The sequence below is a fragment of the Anolis carolinensis genome, chromosome 3 (genome assembly GCF_035594765.1).
Source record: "Anolis carolinensis isolate JA03-04 chromosome 3, rAnoCar3.1.pri, whole genome shotgun sequence".
Taxonomy (NCBI): Eukaryota; Metazoa; Chordata; class Lepidosauria; order Squamata; family Dactyloidae; genus Anolis; species Anolis carolinensis.
The window spans coordinates 280,483,865-280,510,897 of record NC_085843.1 but is presented as its reverse complement, the minus strand read 5'-3'; the positions used below and the strand labels follow the sequence as shown (position 1 = coordinate 280,510,897).

Sequence of the window (27,033 nt, the reverse complement as noted above, 5' to 3'; positions counted from 1 at the left end):
GGTAAAGGGTAAAGGTGTGGAGTCCAGATAATCCAGTTAAAGCAGATAATATAAGATTATAAATGGGTTATATAGCTGTGTGGAAGGCCCTTGAGGCTGCACTGCCATTAATCCAGTTAAAATCTGATAATCTGTATTTTATAGGCAGTGTGGAAGAGGCCTAACTCTGCCTGTCCCCTGGGCTGAGTGGGTTGCTAGGAGACCAAGTGGGCAGAGCTTAGCCTTCTAACTGGCAGCAATTGGATAAAAACAATTATTCCTCTCCCTCTAATTAGGACTTTATTTTTCTTTTCTTTTTGTTGTATCAACCTAGAGGCGTGGATGATGGGTTGTGTTGTCATTTTTCGAGGTTGTGGGGTGTTTAGTTTTGTTGTTTTGGCGGTCGCCAGAATTCCATCACTCTTTTATATATATAGATATTGTTGGGGCCACGTAAAGTTTTCTCAGGCGGAAAGAGATCATGAGTGGAAAAGGTTTAAGAAACCCTGGTCTAAACAACGTACCTTTTCTATTGAAGGCCTTAATCACGAAGTGGGTTATTGGTCGGTCAAGCAGCTCTTCCGAGTGGTTGATCAGGCCTTCTTTCACTGTTTGGAACCCAGACAAGATTATGATGGGATAGTGTGCTATCCATATTGTGCACATGCTTCCATATTTCTTAGCAACCTGTCGGTGGATCAAAACCGAGAAAAGAAACTTTCACATTCACACCAGGAATCATTTCAAGTTCATATTGAATCTTCACCTTATCTTCAGCTCTGCAGCTTCTAGTCACGAGTTACTCTAATCCCTTCCCATTCCTCCTCAAAGTTTTCTTTTCCTTCTCATGTTCTTGAATTTTATTTAATTTGAAATAAAAAAAATAACCTGCCTTTCAGATAACTACACACAAGATGGCATAACATACTCGTATGATTTCAAAACTGAATAAAATGAAACATCCAAATACAAAGAACAGTAGGTCACTTGACTTGGAGGTCTTTCATTCATAGAATTGTCATAAGTTGAAGCCAACTGGATAGCAATTAACAACATTAACAGCAACCTCAAACAAACACATATTAAGTTTTTTAATGGTTTTTACAATCCCTGTGGGAGGCTTCTCTCATCTGCATAGAGCTGGAGCTGATAGAGGGAGCTCATCCACGCTCTCCCCGGGTTGGATTCAAACTGGCAACCTTCAAGTAATCAGTCTGACGGCACAAGGGTTTAACCCACTGGGCCACTGGGGGCTCTTACATATCAAGTGGCACAATAAGCAGGAAAATTGCATTCAAAGCACTCAGCTAGAATCACAGCAAAGATGCTGAACAATCAGAACTTGCCTAAGGAACATCTGTGCTGGGAGCTCAAGGCTATAAATTAGCAGCAAAGCCAGTAGTCAGTGCTGGCAGCAACCGACCCACTTGGTGTGTTTGTGTTCCAGCACTCCCAACATATGGTCATCCAGCCTCTGTTTAAAAGCCTCCAAGGAAAGAGCCTCCACCACACTCCGAGGCAGAGAGTTCCACTGCTGAACAGCTATCACAGTGAGGAAGTTCTTCCTAATGTTCAGGTGGTATCTCCTTTCCTGTCATTTGGAGCCATTGTTCCATGTCCTAGTCTCCAGGATAGCAGAAAACAAGCTTGCTCCCTCCTCCCTATGACTTCCTCTCACATATGAATACCAAATATATCACTGTTGTGTGATTTATTTGCTGACAGAGCAAATAAAACCTGACTTGCACCCCAACATGAGTTCCTCGATTTTCCAACTTCCACGTTGTTCTGTCTTTTGAAGGAGAGAAGAACAGCCAGACTCTTGCTCCATCATGTCTTCGCTTCAGCAACACATGAGCGACTCCCACCATATTCCAACTCATTGCTCTGGATTCAAAAGGGGTGAATAACAGCCAGATATGGAAAACTAGAATAGTCCATTTTCCAATGTAACACGTTCTTCGAGTAAGTCAAGACAATGTATCAATATCAACGTCGGAGTGGACCTACAGGGAATACATATGAGTGGCTAGAAACACTTGTACATGATAAAAAAATTACAAAGTATAGTAAAAGCATTAAAAGATAAGAGCATATATACTCACATAAACTCTCCTACATGGGTGCTCTGCTACTGGTTTGATTCCTTAGGCAAGCACAGGAGAAGCAAGTGGAATTCACTGTATGTAGAGAAAATTTTAAAGGGGCCTAGTATGGATATAGGTGTGGCTATGTCCCAGCCATCTGAAACAAGTTTCTCCTAAAAAGAACCTATTTGAACTTCACCAAAGGTATACACAGGCTCACAGAAAACATTGAAATGAAATAGAATCATTGAGACCCTTAGGATGAACAGTTTTAAGAGTAAATATCCAGAAGGCTTCCCATTGTTGTAGTTTGGTGCATAAATCTGTGTTAGAAGAAGAAGTAACTACCTCTAAGACTAGAACCCTGAAAGATTCAGGACTATGGTTCATGTCATTGAAATGTTTATACAGGCTTGAGTCAATGGCCCGATTCCTGATCTTATTCTTGTGTTCTGTTACACAGAGTTTAATTTGCCTACTGGTCTGGCCGACATACATCAAGGAACAGGGACAAGTCATAAGATCAATGACTCCTTTGGTGGTGCATGTAGCAAAATGTTGCAGTTGATGAACTATCTTAGTATGAAGATTCTGAAACATCTTAGTATGAGTAAATTGGGGACATATGGCACAGTGGTGGCAAGGAAAATTACCTACCAAATTAGGTCTAATTTTCATAATTTGAGAATCATGGTCAATATTAGAGTGTACCAACATGTCTTTCAAGTTCTGTGTTCTTTTATGTGCCATGATGGGGGGCTTTTTGTTAATGTGGGTTTTGTGTATTGGTAGTGTTTAAATGAAATTTGTGTCTTTCCTGTATTGCATACTGATTACGTCATCCAGAGTGTAACATAGTCTGGAAAGAGTTAATTACTGAGAAGCTGTGATATCCTTGATGTGTGGCTGGAACCAGGGAGTGTCCAGACACAAGTGTGTGTGCCTTACTGATTGCATCAGATCTGTTCTGTTCTGTTCAATTCTGTTCTGAGTCGAGTGCTGTCTGCTGAGAGTCAAGTCCTGTGTCCATTGTCTACAAGTCCGTTTGTCTTGATCATTACTGCTTTCAGTAAAACTTTGTATATAATTTTACCATCGTCTCTGATGTCTCTTGGTACTGCGCTCCACTGATTCCATCCAACTACTGCTGCGCTGCAAATTACTCCGACACTTTTCACATCCAGGTATATCACAAACAAGTTGCCAATATTTTTTCACTGTTTGTTCAAATAAGTTCTTTTTAGGAGAAACTTGTTTCAGATGGCTGGGACATATTAGCCACACCTATGTCCATACTGGGCCCCTTTAAAATTCTCTCTATATACAGTGAGTTCCACCTGCTTCTTCTGTGCTTGCCTAAGGAATCAAACCAGTAGCAGAGCACCCATGTAGGAGAGTTTATGTGAGTATACATACTCCTGTCTTTAATGCTTTTACTATACTTTGTAATTTTTATCATGTACAAGTGTTACTAGCCACTCATATGTATTCCCTGTAGGTCCACTCCGACGTTGATATTGATACATTGTCTTGACCTACTCAAATAACGTGTTACATTTCTGTATTGTGAATAACAGTCAGACACAGCCCCATTGTGTTTTGTCCCAGAGGCTGATGAGAAGTCCTTACTCACTCTATTGCACCTGTCATGGCTCTGGCCTCAAAGGAGAGAAGATCAGCCAGCAACTACTAGACTTAAACCTTTCCCCACTGCTATTCCCATTCCCTTGCATGCCTCATCTTATAAAGGTTGTAAGCCTGAGGACAAGGAACTGTCAATTCAGTGACTTGTAAATTGACATGGGAGTGTTCTTGGCTGAAGGGTGTGGTGTAAATATTCTCTATAAATAATAAATAAATATGAACCCATTGTCCTCGAGTGCAGGAGAATGAGAGCATGGATCTTGCCCCAAGTGTAAATTTCCATTCACTCAAATTTCTGGAATTGCAGTTAATTCAAAGTTTCAATGATACATTTAGAAAGAGAGATTACACGCCTACAGAAAATGGACAGACAAAATATAAGGGAATTCCAACATAGAAAATAGAAAGTGCAAGTTGTTTTAAGTCTCACCATCACCTCCAACCCCAGCAAGGCTAAAAATCTGGCCACTAAAAGAAAACTTCACGGGGCAGACGGAATATCACCTGAAGAACCAAAGCCCACATTTCCTGCCCCAAAACTGAAATCTTAAATTGCTGTTCCTTTATCCTGCGTCAAAAGAGAGCCACTCCCAGTCTGGTTACCTTTTTTACATTGAATAAGAGGGAGTGCCTTCTTGCCTTCCACCGTACCCTGTGAAATAGTCTGGAGCTAGTTCAACTCAGGGAATTAATTTACACACATCTTCTTAAGATTGCCAGCATTGCTGAAGCAACTACCACTCCTTCATCTCATAAAATGAAGAGATACATTGAGATTTGCTTTAATGAGTGCTATCTTTTTTGTACCACTACTGCAATTTTCTACATCTGAAACAGGTGGATAGTTTAGTTTATTTCTCTCCTACTCCTGCTCTCTCACACCCTCCTCCTGGGGTGAATTTTATATTTTATAAATTTGCATTTTATAAATCTAAAAAAATCACATGGGGAGGTGCATTACACATAGAAGGAAAGCTCTACACTTCTCCTCCCAACAAGAAGCATATTTTACACCAATTCCCTCCTTACTCACAGTAACAAGATCTTCTGAATTTTTCCATTCACAATGAAAAGCCTAATTACAATTCAGTAATTTTCATCCCATGGGTGAAAATCAGGACCCATGTCACCAAGTGCTAGCAAGATGGCAAAAGATAGCCCAGTAAGAATCCCGTATTCACATTACAGATATCACAGATATGGCCAAATGTTATTAGATTACTTCTGGTCCCAGTGCGTACCAGAGAGTTGTGTTGGAGAACCTGAAGATAACTTCCAGGAGAAACATGCCATGATATCCTTAGCTGGAGGGCCCTTCCATACAGACCTCAATTCTGGGAGGAACTGGGATATTTTTCCTAGTTCCTCCTGGGATTGAGATTCCACGCCTTCTTCAAATCCCAGGCTTTCTGTGTGTGTGTGTGGGGGGGGGGAGGCTACATGCTCTCTCAGATCAACCAGAGGCATCCAACAAGACCCCAGACCCCCATTTATCCCCTAAATTCACTTGAAGGGCCTGGCTGAATACTCAGGCCCCTCTGTCCAGAGCCCCTGGTGTGTCAAAATGAGAAACCTTTAGGGGTAAATGGGGGGCTGGGAGGGGAGGGTGGAGGAGCACAAAGAACTGAGATTGCAGTAGGAATTGACCCCCAGGATCAAGAAAGTGGTCCCAGGAGTCAATCCCCATAGTGCCCACACCCCTGTGGGGATTAAGGTCCAGATTTTTCCAGGTTTTTAATTAATCTGGAATAAACTGGGAAATTCCAGTTTACTCCGGATTAATTCGGGTTACCCTGAGGCATCATTTGGATGCCTCTAGTAAACCCAAGACAGGTCCTGCATTGTGAGCCTGTCCAGAAGGGCCCCGAGATTGTGACAGCTTTGCTTTCTGATGGTTCTGCATACAAAAACTTTGTTTCATGCACAAAATTACTAAAAGAAAATGTGTTTAAAATTCATTTATTATTTATTTATTTACTTTATTTCTACCCTGCTCTTCTCACCCTAAAGGGGACTCAGAGCAGTTTCCAATTACAGTACCTTCAGGTTATATGAATTAAGTGTATATGAACAATGAATGGATTTTGTTTGGATTTGGGCTCCACCTCCAACATTAGTTACATATATGTAAATCCAGGTGTTCCAAAATTGGGGGGGGGGGGATCTAAAATCCAAAAGAGATCTGTTTTCAAAGGACAACAAATCTGTAGTTAAAATGCATGCTTTAGATCAGTGATTCCCAAAGTGGGCCCTATCGCCCCCTGGTGGGCGCTGCAGTGATCCAGGGGAGTGGTGATGACACCTATTAGGACACAGGGTGGGGCCAAGGAAGGAGTGGGGCCTCTTCAAAAGTGTCGGAGACAGGGCTGAGCTCCTGAGGTGCCTGTTAGGACACAGGGGGCGGAACTAGAGGAGTGGGCATGGCTTCTTCCCAAGAGCCTGAGACAGGGCTGAGAATCTATACCTCTCCTGAGGCACTTGTTTAGACACAGAGGGCGGAGCTAGGGAAGGGGGCGGGGCCTCCTTCCAAGAGCCCGAGACAGGGCTGAGCCTCTATACCTTTCCTGAGGCGCTTGTTAGAACACGGGGGTGGGATATAGAGGTTCAGCCCCGTCAGGTACTTGGGAAGAGGCCCCGCCCCCTCCTCTAGCCCCGCCCCCTGTGTCCTGGCAGGCACTGCAAGACAGGGATAGAAGCTCAGCCCTGCCTCAGAGCTCGTAACTCCGCCCATCCCAGTCCTGGCCGCCCATTTGTGGCCCCGCCCACCTCCCCTCCCCCTCCCAGCCCTGCATCTTGGACTAGGGGAGAGGCTCAGCCTCGCCCCCTTGAACAGGAGCTACGCCCACCCCTCTAAGCCACGCCCCCCTGTCCAGGGGGCGCTGAGTCATATTTTTTCTGGAAAGGGAGTGGTAGGCCAAATGAGTTTGGGAACCACTGCTTTAGATTCAAACTACAGGAAAAGGGATTCCACCTAAACATTAGGAAGAACTTCCTGATGGTAAGAGCTGTTTGGCAATTGAATATGTTGCCTTGGAGTCCGTTGGAGTATCCTTCTCTGGAAGTTTTTAAGCAGATGGTTATCTGTCGGGAGTGCCTTGATTGTGTCGTCATGCTAAGCAGAATGGGGTTGGACTGGAAGATCATTGTTTTCTCTTCCAGCTCTATGAGTTCTATTCTAAGGTACTGTCTAAAGCTTCAGGTTATTTTTGAATGCCGATAAGCTGTCGGTCCCAATTCAAGGTGCAAGTGTTGACCTATAAAGCCCTGTGTTTCAGGCCCTGCCTATCTCCGTGATCACATCTCCCCCTATGAATTGGCATGGGCTCTAAGATCTTCTGTGTCAGCGGTGACGACGTTGGGGTGAGACCCTTGTTGCTGTGCAGAGTGGGTTCCAAAAACATTATCCCGGTCTCACCTCCTTCTCCAGGCTGCTTTCCCATGCGGAGAATCAGCACTGATCAACAAACACTCCAGCAGGCGAAGAGTCAGTTGTTTAACTATTGTTTAACTTTATTTACATAACTATTTACAGTGGCTGTGTCTCCTCGGCTTCAGAACAGAGCATAGCATTCATAGTCCATCTCCAGCGAATGCTCAAACTGAACACAACACTAACAGACGACACTCCCCTGCATTCCACAGACCAAGAAGGAAGTCCCGGTCAAACAAACTTGACCCCATTGGTCCTGTGATACGTCAATCAAAGCAGGTTCTTATTAACTCCATAGTTACTGAAATGCTGTCAAGGACAGAACGCCACAAGATTCAAAGTAACAGAGTTTATTAGATTACAGAACTCAAAAATGCCCGTAAAACACAAGGGCCAGGCAGTTTTTGCCTTTAGGAGCAAAAAGGGGCAAAAGTAAATGTTCAAAAGATAAACCGGATTAAACCGGAGTTTAATCCGGGTAAAAACAAACTGCTTGCTTCAGCCTGGGTATAAACGAAACGAAAGCCAAGGAACAAAAGATACAAAGAATGCAACTAATTGGCAGCAGATTCCTCTCTGCTGCCAACACTGTGCTTAGAGTAACTTGCGTCGCTCCCCCACACACACAGCAGACAGGATCTCCAACACGAGTAAATCAGCCAAGGATTGTAGCAGTTGAGTAGACCAGTTCCGTTCCGTAGATCAAAGCCAGAAGCAGACGTTTGTAGTTTTTCCAAGTCCAAGAAGGGGGGAAGACAAGCCGTGGTCAGTTCAGTCCGAGTTCTCAAAGCAGGAGATGGCGTCCGTCAAGAAGACGACGGAAGGTCAAGCTAATAAGAGTAAGCACAGGTTTGCACAAACAAATGCCCACACAATCCCTCCCGCCGTCTGACCCTGGATTCCAATCAACTTACGTCACAGCACAGGAAAGCACACAAGTCTTCAGGGAAGCGTCCCACACACACACGGATCCCAAGCGTTTGCCCAGATTACCTTGCCCAACGCAATTTGCAATTGCTCTCAAGCCCCATTTTATGCCAGTTACAAATCTTCATCACTGTCAGCTGTCCTCCTTAACCCGGGCGTTTCCTCATCACTTTCCTCGTCAGAGCTGGAACACCTCTGACTACGCCCAACAGCATCTCCAGCTGTGGATCCCGTCCCATCCCTCCAGCTAAACCATGGGTCTAATCCTGAAGGTCCCCATTCATCTTCTGTCCCATCATGGCCAGTGGCACCCACTTCCTCCCTTACCCGAGTCCAATCCATCTCATCCTCCTCTGAGCTAACCAGCCCCTCCTCCATTCTCTCCGTAAACCCTTCGAAAGACTCCTCGTCAGATGGTGCTGCAAATATGTCTCGCAGTCTTTTTCTCTCTCGCTCCTCGAGAGTATCTGACTCTCGAGGAGTCTTACGCCCACGTCTGTCAGTAACAGAGCCATGAGGCTCAATCATAACAAATGCCTTGCCGAAACTAACACAGAAGGCATTTCTAATAGCCTAGATTGATTTTAACATTTCACACAATTCACAATACCCTGACATTCTGGAGAAGCCTTCCTCTTGCTCCTGCCACCATCACAAGTGCAGTTGGTGGGGACAAGGGAGAGGGCCTTCTTGGTGGTGGTTCCCTGGCTCTGGAATGCTCTTCCCAGAGAGATTCAGCAAGCTCCTTCTCTATCTTCTTTCCACAAGGATCTGAAAACCTGGTAATTCCTGCAGTTCTTTGAGCAGGGCTAATCCTTGGCCCTCCTGGCTATGATCCTGCTCAGCACTTTATCCACTTCCTGGCCCCATGCCATACTGTTGCGCTTGACCCGCTTGGCACCTTATAGTTGGCTAACGTTGAACCCTTATCACTGTATCCTGGCCCATTGACGGAGTATTTTGTTATAAGCCTGTGGTGAATTGATTTGTATCTTTAGTGTACTTATGCTCATTATTGTATTATGTTTTCTTGTTGTGTGGTTTTAAGTTGTTGCATGGTTTCCTTGCTATGTTGGAAACCGCCCTGAATCCCTTGATGAGATAGGGCGGTATAATAATAGTTATTATTATTATTATTATTATTATTATTATTATTATTATTATTATTATATTGTGGAGAATTAGAGTCATTTATCTAATAGCCCAAGAGGCAAAGATAATTCCTGCAACCAAACCACTCGCTCCTGGCCACTGATCCTACCTGCATGTTTAATATTATCCTTCTTGTCCTGACCTGTTGCTAAAGCGTTTCCCCTCACACTTGTAAAGAATATATAGAAGAATGAAGCCACGCAATAAATCATTATCACAATAAAGAGTGTCCCACAAAAAAAAAAAAACTTGTAGCACCAGATAGGTAACCGCCAGAGAACGGCCATAAAATTTGCAGGCAGAAAAATGAAGTAAAAAGTGGACCATCAGGATAACAGAAGCACCTTGAAACCATTTATTGTATGTTTGCCTTCCCTGCTAACCATTAACTAAAAAGGTTTATACAAGAAGAGCTCGATGGAAGGTATATGAAGAAACATCTTTCTTGTTATCTTTTGAAAAACATTCAGAAGTTAAGCAAAAGGCTTTCATAACTCCTGTGGTATTGTCTGTTTGATAAGCAGAATTTGGGAAATCCCAAGTGTTCTGATTTAATAAGATTTATGTCTTCTTCCCATAGACATAAGTACAATCAAGTACCGTACTCAATTTCTTCCTAATTTTCAGTTCAGATTGCAACAAAAAAGAAAACATCTTGTAGAACCAACTGCACATTAGTACTTTATCTTTTCATATTGCTTTGCCAAAGTGCCTTAAGGCCTTAAGGTCTAAGATCTCCAAATCAGCTCCAATTTAATGAGGATACAAATCAGAAAGAACATGATATACTTCATTTAGCCTTTGATATTGAGGATAGTTTCACCACTTTGAGTCCCACCCGTGGGAGAAAATAATACAGTCCTAGACACTTGGGAAGTGTTTGACTTGTGATTTTGTGATACGAAATCCAGTATATCTATCTTGTTTGCTGTGTCATAATAATAATACAGTAGAGTCTCACTTATCCAACACTCACTTATCCAACGTTCTGGATTATCCAATGCATTTTTGTAGTCAATGTTTTCAATATATTGTGATATTTTGGTGCTAAATTAATAAATACAGTAATTACTACATAGCATTAATGTGTAATGAACTACTTTTTCTGTCAAATTTGTTGTATAACATGATATTGTGGTGCTTAATTTGTAAAATCAAAACCTATTTTGATGTTTAATAGGCTTTTTCTTAATCTCTCCTTATTATCCAACACATTCACTTATCCAACGTTCTGCCGGCCCGTTTATGTTGGATAAGTGAGACTCTACTGTAATAATAATAATAATAATAATAATAATAATAATAATAATAATAAGCCAAAATTGAAAAGTCGATGACAGATCCCAAATGTACACTCTGCAAGGAAGCAGATGAAACAATAGATCACATCCTCAGCTGCTGCAAGAAGATCGCACAGACAGACTACAAGCAGAAACATAACACTGTTGCTCAAATGATTCATTGGAACTTGTGCCACAAATACCATCTGCCTGCAACAAAGAACTGGTGGGATCACAAGCCAAAAAAAGGGACAGAGAATGAACATGTCAAGCTACTCTGGGACTGCCGAATTCAGACGGACAGGGTTTTGGAGCACAATACTCCTGACCTCACAATCGTGTTAAAATACAAAGTATGGATTGTCGATGTTGCAATTCCAGGTGACGGCAGGATTGAGGAGAAACAACTGGAAAAGCTGACACGATATGAGGACTTAAAGATCGAATTACAAAGACTCTGTCACAAGCCAGTCAAGGTGGCTCCAGTGGTGATGGGCACACTGGGTGCCGTGCCTCAAGGCCTTGGCCTGCACTTAAACACTATTGGCACTGACAAAATTACCACCTGCCAGCTGCAAAAGGCCACCATACTGGGATCTGCACGCATTATTCGCCGATACATCACACAGTCCTAGACATTTGGGAAGTGTCCGACGTGTGATCCAATACAACAGCCAGCAGAGTGTCTGCTGTGGACTCATCTTGTTGTGTTTCAAATAATAATCATAAACATAATCATAATCATAATTTTAAAGGAATTACCTTTGTAAGACTGTCCGGAGAAAGCCTGAGTCCCACCCACCACAGGCTTCCAATGAGAGGAAGTGGGAAAGGTCCAGGTGGGTACCTGCTACGAGTCCAAAGAAGTTTCAGATAGGACAAAATTAAAAAGCCAACCGGCACAGCGATAAGAATTTTCCAGATCCCAACCATTCTCTTGGCTTCTCTTTTTCTTCCGTTGTATCTTTCTGTATCCTCAGCTTGCTTCCATGCGGGAGGCTTTTTCGTTTCTCAGAGGCATGGCACTGCTTTTTATAGTCTCTAAATTTAAGAAATAAAGAGAGGTTGTCTTGCACCATATACCTTTAACCGGGACAATGTGCGTCTCTTGCCTAAGTCATGAGACTGCAATTATTAACATGCTTAACTCCTTTATGTGCCACCCAACTAGATGGAGGAGGAGATATTGAGGGGGGTGAGAGAGAGTTGTTTATCTTGCCAGGAGAATGATTAGCATTTGCAAATAAACGAGAACATCACAGAACCGCCACGCATAAGCTCTAGTAAAGAAGTAAAGCATGCTTAGTTCTCTTTGTAAAAATACAGTACGACATTCATATCAATGTGGCATACATTCCTGGACTTCACATGGATATGGGAAATTGGATAATTGCAAACCCTGTTATTTTCAATTTCACGCAGCTGTGCAAAACTATGTACACAGAAGCTAGATCCGGCTTGGAAATGTGGCTTTGGAATGTGGGATTCAGGATGAAGACTTGCCACAGCTGGCAGGAAAGGGGAGGATCGGGGGAAGAAAATACAATGGACTGTGTTTTCCTGGAAACTGCAGAGCAAGGAATGAGTTTTTAATCTATCACATCAAAGTGTTTATTTATTTATCATGTCAGAAGCAAATTGAGAATACAGCTATCTACATACCGTATATATTTGAGTATAAGCCGACCCAAATATAAGCCGAGGCACAAATTTTACCACAAAAAAAACCTGGGAAAACATTAACTCCAGTATAAGCCGAGGGTGGTAAATTTCCGAAATAAAAATAGATACAAATAAAATTACATTAATTGAAGCATCAGTAGGTTAAATGTTTTTATTTATTTATTTATTTATTTATTTACAGTATTTATATTCCGCCCTTCTCACCCCGAAGGGGACTCAGGGCGGATTACAATGAACACATATATGGCAAACATTCAATGCCAACAGACAAACAACATATATAGACAGACTCAGAGGCATTTTTAACATTTTTCCAGCTTCATGATTCCGGCCATAGGGGGAGCTGTTGCTTCACCGTCCAGTAGTGGCTGTACTTCCTCATTCCTTTCCTCGTGTTTTGCTGGCAGTTTTATGGTGTTGTAAATTAGTTAAATTAGCCTCCTGCATAAAGCGTCCCTAAATTTCCCTAATTGACAGATGCAACTGTCTTTCGGGGCTGCATAGGTCAACAGCAAGCCGGGGCTATTAATGGTCGGGGGCTTAACCCGACCTAGGCTTCGAACTCATGACCTCTCAGTCAGTAGTGATTTATTATAGCTGGTTACTAGCCAGCTGTGCCACAGCCCGGCCCCTGAATATTTACATAAAGCTCAAATTTAAGATAAGACTATCTAACTCTGATCAAATCATTATTCTCATCTTCTTCAATGTAAATGTGCTTATGTATCCTTTTAATAACAATAGAGTAAAATAATACATGTAATAATAATAATAATAATAATAATAATAATAATAAATAATACAGGAAAATAATACATGTAATAATAAATAGAGTAAAATAATAAATGCAATAATAATAATAAGGTCAGAGTGAAATAATAAATGTTATATTATTAATAATAATATAAATAGAGCAAAATAAATGTAATAGTAGCAACAATAATAGAGAAAAATAATAAATGTACCATATATTCTCGAGTATAAGCTGACCTAAATATAAGCCAACCAGGACCCTCACCTGAGTATAAGCCGTGGGAGGCTTTTTCAGTCTTAAAAAAGGGCTGAAAAACTAGGCTTATACTCGAGTATATACAGTATATAAAAATGTAATGTGCATTTTTCCCATGGAGTAAACTACAAAACCACTGAACCAAATCACACCAAATTTGGCCATAAAAGACATAACCATCCAATCTATGTCTTTCAATGAAAAAACCTAGAAAAATAAAATCCAAATAACAGAGGACGAGGAAGAACCATTCTCCCCCTGGCTACCAGTCAGGAGGGTAGGCCCCGCCCCCTTTAGGCCTCATTCAATTCATCCTCTAGCAACTGCCTCAGCCACAATAGCTGAGGGTTCACTTAGGTCTCTTCCACACTGCCTATAAAAAACAGATTATCTTATTTGAATTGGATTATATGGCAGTGTTGATTCAAGGCCCTTCCACACAGCTCTATAATCCAGAATTCCAAGGTACGTAATTCACAGTATCTGCTTTGAACTGGATTATCTTGAGTCCACACTGCCATTTAATCCAGTTCAGTGTGGATTTTATACAGTTGTGTAGAAGGGGGCTCATATAATCCAGTTCAAAGCAAAAAATATAAGATCATAAATATAATATATAAAAATTACTGTGGTATAATAAAACAGAACAATATGATCTCTAAAATCAGGACAGTAAATAAAGAACAACGCAACACTCTGAAAACAGGGGAATTCCAGACAGGAAACAATCAGGGCCAGCTAACACCTCCCAACAAAAGATTCCCCCAGGGAGAAAGCAGCCAGGCTTTGAAGGTGAAAGGCCATTACTTTCTAATCATTCTGCCTAATTGCAGCATTCACACTTGCCTCCAACAAACAAACAAAAAGGAACAACCAGAAATATTGTATATTCACAAGCTTTAGGTAATAACATATATTAACTACTACCACTAATTCCTCAATACTTTATTTCCCATACCACCACACTTTGCCACAGCAACGCGTGGCTGGGCACAGCTAGTAATGTATAAATAAACCAAAACAAAACTTGGTATTATGTTAAATTTCCTTTGACCAGAAGCTGGCTGCTTGGAATGCCTCTGGTGTGGCTGTGAGAAGGTCCTCCCTTGTGCATGTGGCAGGGCTCAGGCTGCATTGTAGTCAGTGGTCTGTGGTTTGCTCTTCACACTCACATGTCATGGACTCCACTTTATAGCCCCATTTCTGAAGATTGACTCTGCATCTCATGGTGCCAGAGCACAGTCTTTTCAGTGCCAAGTGTTCTGTGTGCCCAGGAGTGAGTTTCTCATCCAGTCTCAGCCACTGATTGAGGTTCTGGGTTTTAGCCTGCCACTTTTGGACTCTTGCTTGCTGAGGTGTTCCTGCAAGTATCTCTGTAGATCTTAGTGATTTAAGTCATTGGCATGCTGGCTGATATCCAAACAGATGATGGTCCAGAGATGTCAATGCCTTGATCCTTTCATTGCTGGCTGCTACTTCCTGACAGATATCTGGTGGTGCAATGCTGGCTAAACAGTTTAATTTCTCCAGCGGAGTTGGGCGTAGACATCCTGTGATGATGCAGCATGTCCCATTGAGAGCCACATCCACTATTTTAACATTAAAGTGATTTCATAGCAAAAAAAGCTCATACTTCATGTGTCCAAGGCAGTTATGAGGTAAGTATGATATTTTGTATTCTGTGTAGATAAGCCCAGTGAGAGCCTTTCTCTTTTTTAGAAAATCAAACCAAATACGAAATGGTTTTCTCAACCCAGGCATACCTGTCTCCTAAATTACTTGTCTCCTAAATCAGCCCCAACCAACCCAGCAGATTGTAGCGCAGTTCCCATCCATCCAAACCTATTTCTCTCCAACACATTGTCTCCTTAATCAGACAGGTAACAACACACACACACATTCATTTTTCCATCCTATCTCTCTCATGCAACAGTTCTGATTCTTTGGGGGTTTTCTTAATTTTTTGGTCCCACATGAGCCTGTCTAAACTTAAGATCTTTTGGAAGGGGCTCATCTCTAAGTCCCACCACTTTCCCAGCCTTGTTTGGTAAGAACAAAGAAGAAGGCCTTCTGGATTGCTGACCCAGATTTTGCAATGCCCTCCCTAGAGTGTTTCACAAAGTTGGTAAACTGGCATCGAAGCAGGACCATCATCTTTGGGTACAGTCCCTATTGCGCAAAAGCATGATCTTCTTGCCATCTACCTTCTCCTCCTGATTAACCGGCTATCGACATGCAAAAACTTCTGATATTTTACAATTCCATAATGTTCCTATCCTGTACACTGTGTCCCACTTCTGGGTTGACATGTAAGCAGTAAAGTGATGTCAGTTTTGCATTCATTTAAAATATTACCATTTTTATTGTTGTCATGAATGACTGAAACTGCAAAATGGCTCAAAAATATTATGGATCAGCAGAAGTGCAGAAAGGTGGAGTGATGAGAATATACAGAACTCTGATCGCAGGATCATGAACTGGCAAATCAACACAACCGCATGAATAAAGTGAGGTGCGATCAAGTGTTCATCCCACTACCCTGTTTCCCCGAAAATAAGACAGTGTCTTATATTAATTTTTGCTCCCAAAGAGGCGCTAGGTCTTATTTTCAGGGGATGTCTTATTTTTCCACAAAGAAGAATTCACATTCATGGTGGAATTTTTTAAAAATGAAAATGTATTATCTGCTGTACAGTAGTTGTCATCACAACCAGCATAACCAAACTGTGAATCCTTTCAAGAATTTCTATATTATATTTTATTGCTATACTGTTTTTAAATTTCTGTTCGTATCTAAATTGACGTTGTTGTTGGGCTTGTCCCTGTGTAAGCTGCCCTGAGTCCCTTCTGGGAGATGGAGGTGGGATACAAGAATAAAGTTATTATATTATATTATTATAATTTTGATCTTGGCCTTAATTGCCTTTGTTCTGATGGCTTGCTCCTGGGCTGCAAGGATCAGGTCTTCTGTCTCCTTCTTCAGGGTCCTATTCGTGACCCAGAGCCAGGTCTTCTCCATATCAGCTTTTCCTTCAATTCTGTCAAGGAACTTTCCATGCAATGTTTTGTTGTGCCAGCTGTCAGCTCTAGTTTGTAGTGTGGTTTTCTTGTACTGATTTTTATTATTATTAATATTATTATTATTATTTCTTGTTACTACCTTTATTTCCATGTACAACAATCTATGGCATGTACATTTACCGATCCTGCATGCTCCCAAACAAAAACTTTGCTAGGTCTTACTTTCGGGGGAGGCCTTATATTTAGCAATTCAGCAAAACCTCTACTAGGTCTTATTTTCTAGGGATGTCTTATTTTCAGGGAAACGGGGTATCTACGAGGGTTGAATGAAAAGTAATGCCTCTGCCTTTGATACTTGGGTTTGGATGGGGTAATTTTAATAAATTAAACACAGAAATAATCGTTAGAATGTGCTCTTTAACTACCACTATTCACTTTTCCACATAATTGTTGGGAATTGATGAGCCGTTAAGCTCTAATCACCCCCTTTATGAGGTAAATTCCCATTAAAATAGCAGAGTAAATTGCAGCAGTGAGACTTACGCGTTGTGAGTCTTGAAAGCCTTTGTGTATTCAGGACGGCAAAGGACCGCAAAGTTAACTTTAAAGTTGAGGTAAAAGGAAATCCATTGATGGATAGAAAAGGTTTGGAGCTAACTATCTAATCTAATCCTGTTCTAATACACATAGACGGATCAAAATAACAAAGGTATAGATGCCTACATCTTGGCTAGTAGAGGGACAAAGTGCGTCCTCTCTCTGGAACAAAGCAGGAAGATGGATTGGCGACCAAGCCTCGTGGGTCGCTTCTTCTCTAGGGACATAAACATTCCAAAGGCCCAATTGGGGAAGTTATGTCAAAGCCCTAGGAAAGATCACATTTCTAAAGCATCAAAGGGTGGGGTTGACCTAAACAGGACATGAAGGAGGAAACAATAGTAAAGCCTAATCAAAGCATGCATGGAACTGGGGAAGGTGGCTATCTTTTGATAGCCAAGCAAAGCAATAATGTGACCCCCACATTCTTGTGAAATGCCGATTATGCTTGAAATTTCTCTCTGAGTGATACGACAATCATCCTGAACCAATCTGTCAACCTTTTGCTTGTGAAACTCGGTTGTTGCTTTCACAGGACATCCAACTCTTTGTTTGTCATGCAAGTCAGATGTTCCCACCTCAACATCTTTAAACTTACTCACCCAACGACACACAGTACTCACATCAACACAATCCCCATAAACAACCTGCATTCTCTGATTAATCTTCTTTGTGTGTGTATATATTGGAATGTATCTTCAGTGGAATTTGGGGAGGGGGGGTCATGCTGAAATTCCTATCACATCCTCCTCTGATTATATGGTTTTCGTACACAAAAATCCACATATATCCACAAACTTCCCCAACAGAAAGAACTACAGTTTGATGTACCCAAGTAGCTCTCACAATGATGAATTTATTGGGCTTTGAGCCAGACTCCTCAAACAGGTTCCCCATGCTGGAAAAAAAAGCGGTGAACCACCTAATTGCATAATCTTCATTATATTTATTATCTGTGCTTCATAAGGGTATTATGATGCAAACCTAGCCACATTACTGCTCCTTCAAAGATGAAAGTGAGGAGCAGGGAAAATGTTTCATTTGTTTATATTGTGGCATTTCCCAATTCTAAGGACACAGGGTGAATATGGAATATAAAAAGGGATACAGATTCAAATAGACATGAAAACACAAAATTAATCCAAGCCCACTGCTTTGAATAATCCTAAAAGCCTGTTGGCAGAGGGTAGTTTTCATTTGCTGATGAAAGGAAAGCAAGGAGGGAGCAGTCCTAGGATATTATTGCATGAAGCTGCTATTACATGGAAGTTGTGCTATGATACGAGGGTTGAATGAAAAGTAATGCCTCCACCTTCGCAACTCCTCAGCAGGTGGCAGTCCTGGTCTGCGACAGGTCCTGGCTTGTTCAGTAGACTCTCCTCTACAGTTCCATTAGGTGGGAAGCCTTAGCATTGAAAGGTTGTGTTGTTAAAGTGCGAAGTATGGAACCCTGCACAGATGGTTGGTCAATGCGACTTAAGCAACATGTAGTCATTGAATTCTTGATAGCAGAAGGTGTCACCCCAAAGGAGATTCATCAGAGAATGCAAGCTGTTTATGGAGATTATGTTGATGTGAGTACTGTGCGTCGTTGGGCGAGTAAGTTTAAAGATGTTGAGGTGGGAACATCTGACTTGCATGACAAACAAAGAGTTGGACGTCCTGTGACAGCAACCACTGAGTTCCACAAGCAAAAGGTTGACAGATTGATTCAGGACGATCGTCGTATCACTCAGAGAGAAATTTCAAGTATAATTGGCATTTCACAAGAACGTGTGGGTCACATGATTGCTTTGCTTGGCTATCGAAAGATCTGTGCACGATGGGTCCTGTGAGACGCTGGTTGCAGAAACAGAGTGTTGACTTCTTCCATGACGGCTTCAGAAAAGTTGTTCTTCGTTGGCAGAAATTTATCCAATTGTCTGGTGATTGTGTGGAAAAGTGAATAGTGGTCATTGAAGATCACATTCTAAGGATTATTTCTGTTCTTGATTTATTAAAATATTTCCATCCAAACCCAAGTAGCGAAGGTGGAGGCATTATTTTTCATTCAATCTACATAGATTCCGCAGGGATGAAAGACTACATTGGGTTTTTGGACGTTTTACCTTGATTCATCCCCCTTGGATTTGGATCCTGGTTTCAGAAGCTGAAACTGTCTCAATAATCCCAATAAATCACTCCTACACTTATATATTTAAAAATGTATTACATTATCAATGGCATAATGGCATGATGTAACAATTTTTACAAGAACTAACATGAAATTTACCGGCTATTGCATATAATTTCCCCAGGGTTTATATGAAATCTTTGGTTTGCAGATTCACAGCATGAGAAAATAACAACCAATGTATCATTGCATATTATTTCTCCAGAGTTTCCATGAAATATCTGGTTTGTAGTTTAACAGCATGAGAAATGTATCATTCAGCTGAAACCTCTCTCCACATTTTTGAGGGTGGTGTTTGGCCTTAATTCAGAAGTAATGCAGCAGACCTTTATCAGCATTTTTATGAATCTTTGTGCAACCTCAAAGCAGAATCTTTCATGAGGATACCTTAAAGGTAAAGGTAAAGATTTCCCCTGACATTAAGTCCAGTCGTGTCCGACTGTGGGGGTTGGTGCTCATCTCCATTTCTAAGCCGAAGAGCCGGCGTTGTCCATAGACACCTCCAGGGTCATGTGGCCGGCATGACGGCATGGAGCGCCATTAAACTTCCCACCGGAACGGTACCTATTGATCTACTCACATTTGCATGTTTTCGAACTGCTAGGTTGGCAGGAGCTGGGGCTAACAACGGATGCTCATTCCGCTCCCAGGATTTGAACCTGGCACCTTTTGGTCCGCAAGTTCAGCAGCTCAGCACTTTAACACACTGTGCCACCAGGGGCCCCTGAGGATACCTTACTTCTATTCATATTAGTTGCAGCGAGAAACAATAGAGGATGAAAGAGAAAATTATCAGTAGGCTATTGCATATTCCAAATAGTCAGGCTTTAACAAAGGAACAGGAAATAGATGAAAATAACATTGATTTTTAAAATATGATAGGTGCATGAAGTTGAGGAGCTGGTGTTTATTTATTGTTGGAAAGAATTACTGAAGATACGATCAATACATATTGTTACCAGGTAAGCTCTCGGAGCGCATGAATGTTATTACATGTTTTGCATAAACCTAACGATAAGGCAGAGCTTGTCAACTATGGGAGGCTATAGGGCAGCATTAGCCTCCTAGGAGAACTTGAGGGTCAGCCCCACCATGTTTCCAGCATGGATGCATTTTTGTTTTTAAATTTTCAAATTTGTAGCATTTTTTAATCATGTCAGAAGTGACCTGAGAATGTACTACAAGTCGCTTCTGGTGCGAGAAAATTCACTGTCTACAGAGATGTTGCCCTGGGGAAACCCGGATGTGTTATCATCCTCCTTGGAGGCTTCTCTCATGTCCCCACAAGCTAGAGCTGACAGACGGGAACTCACCCTATCTCACGGATTCGAACCAGCAACCTTCAGGTCAGCAACCCAACTTTCAGGTCAGCAGTCCAGTTGGCACAAGGGTTTGACTTATTGTGCCACCGCGGCTCCTTATTTGTAGCATTGCAGTAACTTAAAACCTCAGTGAAAATTAAAGGACATCATCCCATGAGAAGGAGAACGTGGTGGGAATCATCTCCTAAGTGTGGCATTCAGTGGTCTCAAGGCAATTGTTGCCTAGCTTCCCAAGGCTCAGTTTCTCTTCTTTTAAAAGACGAAATCTGCTGGAAGTGATGCTGCATTATTTCCTGGATTCTTTGGGACTCTGTCTTTAAAGTAAAAATGAAATTATAAGAAGATGATTCTTCCCGCTTTCCCTGCCTCATGGGATGAGGTCCTAAGAGGGACATGGGAAATTCCCTCTCCAGGATGGCCCTGCAGTTCCAACCCTTTTTATCAGATGCAGAAGTCGCAGATACATACAGATGTTGTAGTCATTCTAAAGCTGTCCATGATGGAACAAATCTAAGGTCGGTTTTTTTTTTTAATTTAGAACATCAAATTCCCGTAACACCAGCATGCAATTTTTTTAAAAGGTTCTATGACCCCAATATTTGCAAGTTTGCAATCATCAGAACTTTGATGCAGACAAGGCAAAACTACTATAAGCAGTTTAGCTCATCTTCCCAAGGGAATGATATTCATCTTGTTTGGGGTGAGATTACAGGTTCAGCAGCAACTTGATCTATCTTTATTACTGCTGTAATTACCAACCAGAAAAGGAATTTAGCCCAGAAGCAGAATGATCAAAGAAAGCTCCCAAACTTCTTTATCTCTACCCATAAAACCTAAGAAACCCTCCCCAGTTCACAGCCACAACTGCTTGAAAAAGAAATGAATACTGAACACGAGGATATATTGCCTCAGAATTCTGAAGTTACATCATTAGATGAACAGGTCTATGAAACAAATAGAATCATCACAGGTGATTTATTTATTTGTTTATTTATTTATTTCGTGTCAAAAGCATTACACGACAAATACTAACGATTATATCACAGGTGATCACTCATGACCAAGTATGAGTGCCTTCCAAGGGTAAGTCCTGGTGGTGGGTTAGAATGACTGAATCCATATCCACTGCCCATGTGCTGGTCTGTAGCAAAGAGCCTCCAGATTTCACAGTACTGCTCACGTCATTACTCGCTGATCACCATGGGATTTTGTTGGTTTTGTTGCTTGGGAGACACCTGTTCACAAATTTGTTTTATGTGTGGCAGCCAACACACAATCTTCACAGAAAGAGTTTCTAATCCAATGGCATGGATACCATGACAATTGGTGGTCTCCTATCTGTTCCATCCTTCGTCCGCCTTCACAGCCGTTCACTCAGTAGCCACCAGAATACCAGTTGGTGATAGTGGGAGGGGCTCTCAGCGGCTGCTGCAGAGGACACAATGGAGCTATGTCTTTGTTGTGACTCAGCCTTTGTGTGACTCTGATGAGGATTCTGGGATGCAGTTTCAGGATGATTTTTTTTTTCGTGTCAGGAGCAACCGGAGTTGCTTCTGAAGTGAGAAAATTGGCCATCTGCAAAGACGTTGCCCAGGGGACGCCCAGATGTTTTGATGTTTTACCATCCTTGTGGGAGGCTTCTCTCATGTCCCTGCATGGAGCTGGAGCTGATAGAGGGAGCTCATCCACGCTCTTCCCGGGTGGGATTCGAACCTGGCAGCTTTCAGGTCAGCAACCCAACCTTCAAGTCACAAGGCTTTTATCCCCTTGGCCACCGGGAGCTCCATTTCAGGATGATGGAATTCAGGTTCAGGAAGAGTTTCAAGATGACTCTGATGGGAATTATGGGATCAGGTGCAGAGTGTTCCTGCTGTGGGAGATGAGGAGCAGGGAGGCTTTCCAATGGGAAGAAATGATGTTGTTAATGATGATGGTTTTCAGGTGCAAGAAGTAGAAAGGGAGAGCAGTTCCCAGCCTCAGTTTGATAACACTAACAAGCCCTGTGGCCTTGAAAGCCGTCTGGAATTTCGGGGGTTGCACAGAAGTCTCAGAATAGCAAATAAGAGGGAGGTCAAAGGGCAAAGAAATGCCTTCATGTTATGCTATTAAAACAGTCTGCTGAGAGGGAAATCTTCATCAATGCAATTTTTCCTCGCTTGAATCAAGAACCAAGTCTGCTTTCCTGTGTTATCTTGTAGCCTGGATGTATCCTCGTTTCTGGGACTTTGGCTTCGTTTTAAGGATCTTGTTTCATGCCTAATGTTTCCATGGATTTGTTCTTACAGCCTTGTTTTTGGAACTATTTTTTGGAACTGAACTTTTGACTTTTATGAACTTTCTTTCCCCTATTTCCTAATAAACTACAAAAGACTACTTTTGGTGTACAGTCTGGTGTCTTTAGCAAGGTGAAGCTAACCTGAGGTGCGACAGTTTTGTTACAAAGGAAGCATCTCCACTTTGTTCACAATATTCTTCCTTTGTTGAGGGCAATGCAATGTCTCTGTTGAGAAAGCATTCTTCTCTCATTGAATGTTATGGGCAATGCAGCTGCTCAGATCTGGAGCTTCTTAGTTCACAATGCATATTGCAAGGGCATTTAATGAAAAGGCAGTTTGATATTAAATATTAAACTCATATTTCAAAACCTAACATAAACAATAAATCAGTCCATGAAATAACTCTTATTTATTTATTTATTTATTTGCAGTATTTATATTCCACCCTTCTCACCCCAAAGGGGACTCAGGGCGGATCACATTGTATATACATATAAGGCAAACATTCAATGCCATATACACATAGAACAAAGACAGAGACAGACGCAGAGGCAATTTGACCCCCTCCTGAGGGGATGTTCGATTCTGGCCACAGGGGCAGCAGCTGCTTCATCATCCACTGTGACGACACTTCCTCATTCCAATGGCGGTTGTATGATTTTTTTTTATGGAGTTGTAAATTAGTTAAATTAGCCTCCCTACTTTATAAGTGGTACCTTAATTTCCTACTTGATAGATGCAACTATCTTTCGGGTTGCTAGGTCAGCAACGAGCAGGGGCTATTTTTTATTTTTTATTGTCGGGTGCTCACCCTGCCACCGGCTGGCCTCGAACTCATGACCTCTTGGTCAGAGTGATTTATTGCAGTAGGCTGCTCACCAGCCTGTGCCACAGCTTAGGGAAGGTCTAAAATGACAATGTAGGTCAGAACAATGGAGTTTGCCCATGCCTGTGGTAACTGCATCATATTCTTTTGGTCACCAAGTATCACCATTTGCTTGCCTCTCTTTCAGCAGATGAAAAAAGGAAAAGGGATATATATATATATATATATATATATATATACTACAGTAGAGTCTCACTTATCCAACATAAACGGGCCGGCAGAACATTGGATAAGCGAATATGTTGAATAATGAGGAGAGATTAAGAAAAAGCCTATTAAACATCAAAATAGGTTATGATTTTACAAATTAAGCACCAAAACATCACGTTTTACAACAAATTTGACAGAAAAAGTAGTTCAATATGCAGTAAAGCTATGTAGTAATTACTGTATTTACGAATTTAGCACCAAAATATTACGATTTATTGAAAACATTGACTACAAAAAGGCGTTGGATAATCCAGAATGTTGGATAAGTGAGACCCTACTGTATATATATTTAAAGAATTTTAACTATCTATTTTAAAAAATGTACTCACCTCAAATCCAAAACTAGTAGTCTACATGTATCCTGAGATTTTTTTTCCCCTCCTTGTCAGCTTTGCTTTGAGCAAAATTAGGTGATCCTACAGATTTTGCAAGAAACTCCAGAATATCTGTAGGCTTTGCAGCCTGATTGTTGTGCAGATGGACACAGCCACCATCGCCTTTTCTCTGCAGTGTGTGTATGGCTGCCCACACAGACCATAATGCTATGGACTTCCCTTAGTCTAACAGCTGACGTAGACAACCAGAAAATGTTTTCAAAAATAGACCGCAGTGAATTTTTGCAACCACCAGATGTCGTTACAGGTTTCGGCCTCTTTAAATGTAAAGCATTGGTATCTAAATTGGTATCTAAATGGATATCCATTTAGATACCAATGATGATATCTTATTTACATACTTAACTACAGCCGCCAGAATTAGTTTTGCTAAAAGGTGGAAGCAAAAGGAAATACCGGATATGGAAGAATGGTTACAGAAAGTGAGAGAGACAAAGGACATGGATAAATTAACTTTTTTTCTAAAGAAAAATACAGGTAACCCGATAAAATACACAGACTGGTCTAAAGTAGAAGAATTTGAAAGGAAAAGAAGTTGAAGGATATCAATTAAAGAACAGAAGGACGATTTCTTTTGTGTCTCTTTTCTTATTATTTTATGAAAAACTAAAGAATCATTGACTCAGCCAAGATAAAGGACAACATTCTTTTTGGGTTTGTCCTTACTGTTTCCAAAAAAGAGGTTGATTTATTTTTTCTTTCTTTTTCATCCTCTTTTGTTACTATAGAATTGGAAACGCAAAGGCGAAGATGGAAGTCAATTTTTACATATATTTATGGGGGTTTTTTTAAAAAAAAATCCCTTTTCTTTTCCTTTTTTTACCCTCTTCTTTATGTCTCTTTCCCATTCCTACACTTCTTCTTTTTCTTTTTTCTCTTCAAAGTAGATTTTTTAAATTTTCTTTTTTTTCTTCACTTTCTATAAACAAACATTGTTCTCACTCTTTTGTTGTATTTAATTCTCACATATACCAATAAAAATTAATTTAAATAATGTAAAGCAAATACAGTATACTATACAAGTATACATACACTTCTAGTAGTGATGATGAATCCTTTTTGACTACCAGGTGTTGCTTTCAGCCTCAGTCTCTTTAAATGTAGAACAAACATGCACTGGTTATAATCATGATTTTTTGACCACCAGATGTTACTGTCAGCCTCCATCTCAGAGTAGAGTCTCTTTACAGCATTCCTTCATGTGTGCAGATGGTTTCAGCCAACTGTAAACTTCTCAAATGTTTAATATCACTTAAATATAAATCCCTATGATCTTTGCAGTTTAAAATTTTGCAGTTTGAAAAATCCAGAACCCTTCCCTTGCAGAGAGGTTTTCCAAGCTCATTTGCCATGGGAAGGTGGCAGACTGGCAATGGGTTGTGCATGTATTGTGTAACAGGAGTTAGTTTACCACCTTCATGTGACGAAGACCTTAATTATTGTTCTTGGAAACCTTCAAGATCCTTCAAAGAGCAATTAAATTGCAATGAGAGAGAAATAGACAATTGGATAAAATCAATTAATAAAATTAAACATTTAAACATTAAGGAAATGCAATGGAAAATACTTCCAAAATGGTATAGAACTCCTATGCAGTTTGGCTTATATAATGAGAACCTGTCCAAAACAATGCTGGCATAATTTTGGGAAAACCGGAACTGTTGCACCCCAAGGCAACGTGAGCACTGGAAACCAAACAGAGACCAATAATCATATAATATCTTTATTAAAACAATAATAAATTCAGGAAATAATAAGTGGGAAGGATGAGTGAGCAATAGTCCTTTAAGAAATGGTATGAATTTGTCCCAAGAGTTGAAGAGATATGTCCAATATTATTGTCCAAAGTCCAGAAACCGAAACACGCTCAACACTGTTGGGAAGTTCTTGAGTGGGGAAACAACAAGAAAGCAGGAGCGTATAACAAGGTCCAAAGTCACTAGGAAGTCTTGGATATCAAGGCAGGCAGAGGACAAAGCTAAAAGCAATCTGGAATCAGGAACAAGGCAAGGACGTGAATTTACTCCGGATTAAAATGGGAGTCGCGGCTCGGCTTGGCCGCCAGGAACAGGAGACTTGGCTTGGTGGAATCAGGGAACTGGAAACGGTGAAGTGTTCTCAGAAGTTGCTACGTTGACACCACAAATTGTTCACAGTTCAAGACACTTTTATGGAACTTAGATCTAATCACAGCGAAGGGAAACCAACTCCCCAAAGGTTCCCAAGGCAATCTCCTATCCAGTATCCCCTCTAGATGCCAAACGTTCACTCCTTCGAAGCTTCTGTTTCTGTGATCTCTGGCGATGCAAAAACTCCCTTCTGTTAAAGGATACATTCCCTGGGGAACTCTGGACATCTGGTTCTACCACGGGAGTAATGTTTTCAGTATCTCTCCCAATAAAGGAAGCATCGGAGCTATCCACAGCTGGGGTCTGTAACTGGAAGGAGCTCGGAGAACTGGGTAAAAAGTCAGAATAAGCTTCATCCTGGTCAAAGTTCATTTCTGAACCAGGTTCAGAACCCAAAGGTGGTTGGGATATAACAGGAACATACACTCACATGTGGTGGGAATGTGAAAAAATTCAAAGATTTCATAATATAATTAAGAAGGAACTGGAAGAGCTATTAGGGACAAAAATAGATTGGAACAAAACACATTTTTTTGTTCAAAAAAATGGTAGTCAATGGGGAACTTAAAGAATGGGAGGAAATAATAATGCACATGTTAGATTCAATTAAAGCCTCAGTTGCCCTAAGCTGGAAGAACCAAAAGAAGTGGGATACAAAAACCTGGTATAAATATTTAGCCAACTACCTACTCCAAGACTATATTAGTGAAAGGAAAAGCTATTATAGGACGGGCCAAACCAAAAAGAACTGGGAGGCAAAATGGAAGGGTCTCATTTCCAGAATAAAGAGAAAAAATAAATACAAGGAATTAAATAAGATTATCCTCATGACT

At 41.1% G+C, this 27,033-nt stretch overlaps 1 protein-coding gene across 5 annotated transcripts in view; it reads right to left on the bottom strand.

The window, feature by feature from the left end:
- Window positions 1–24,225, bottom strand: part of LOC100567474 (cytochrome P450 2J2) — a 39,859-nt gene extending 15,634 nt beyond the window's left edge. Inside the window, exons 1-3 of one of the 5 annotated variants that reach the window (XM_062976878.1) lie at window positions 24,006–24,225; window positions 11,262–11,540; window positions 504–666 (exon numbers count right to left, since the gene is read on the bottom strand). In XM_062976878.1, coding sequence (XP_062832948.1) covers window positions 504–666; window positions 11,262–11,432 — 334 coding nt within the window. In that variant the 5' untranslated portion in view covers window positions 11,433–11,540; window positions 24,006–24,225. Of the gene's footprint in view, window positions 1–503; window positions 667–4,313; window positions 4,519–11,261; window positions 11,541–24,005 lie in introns of those variants that run through there. The other 4 variants (XM_062976880.1, XM_062976879.1, XM_062976881.1 and 1 more) reach the window with 4 other exon arrangements.
- Window positions 24,226–27,033: the final 2,808 nt, after the last annotated feature.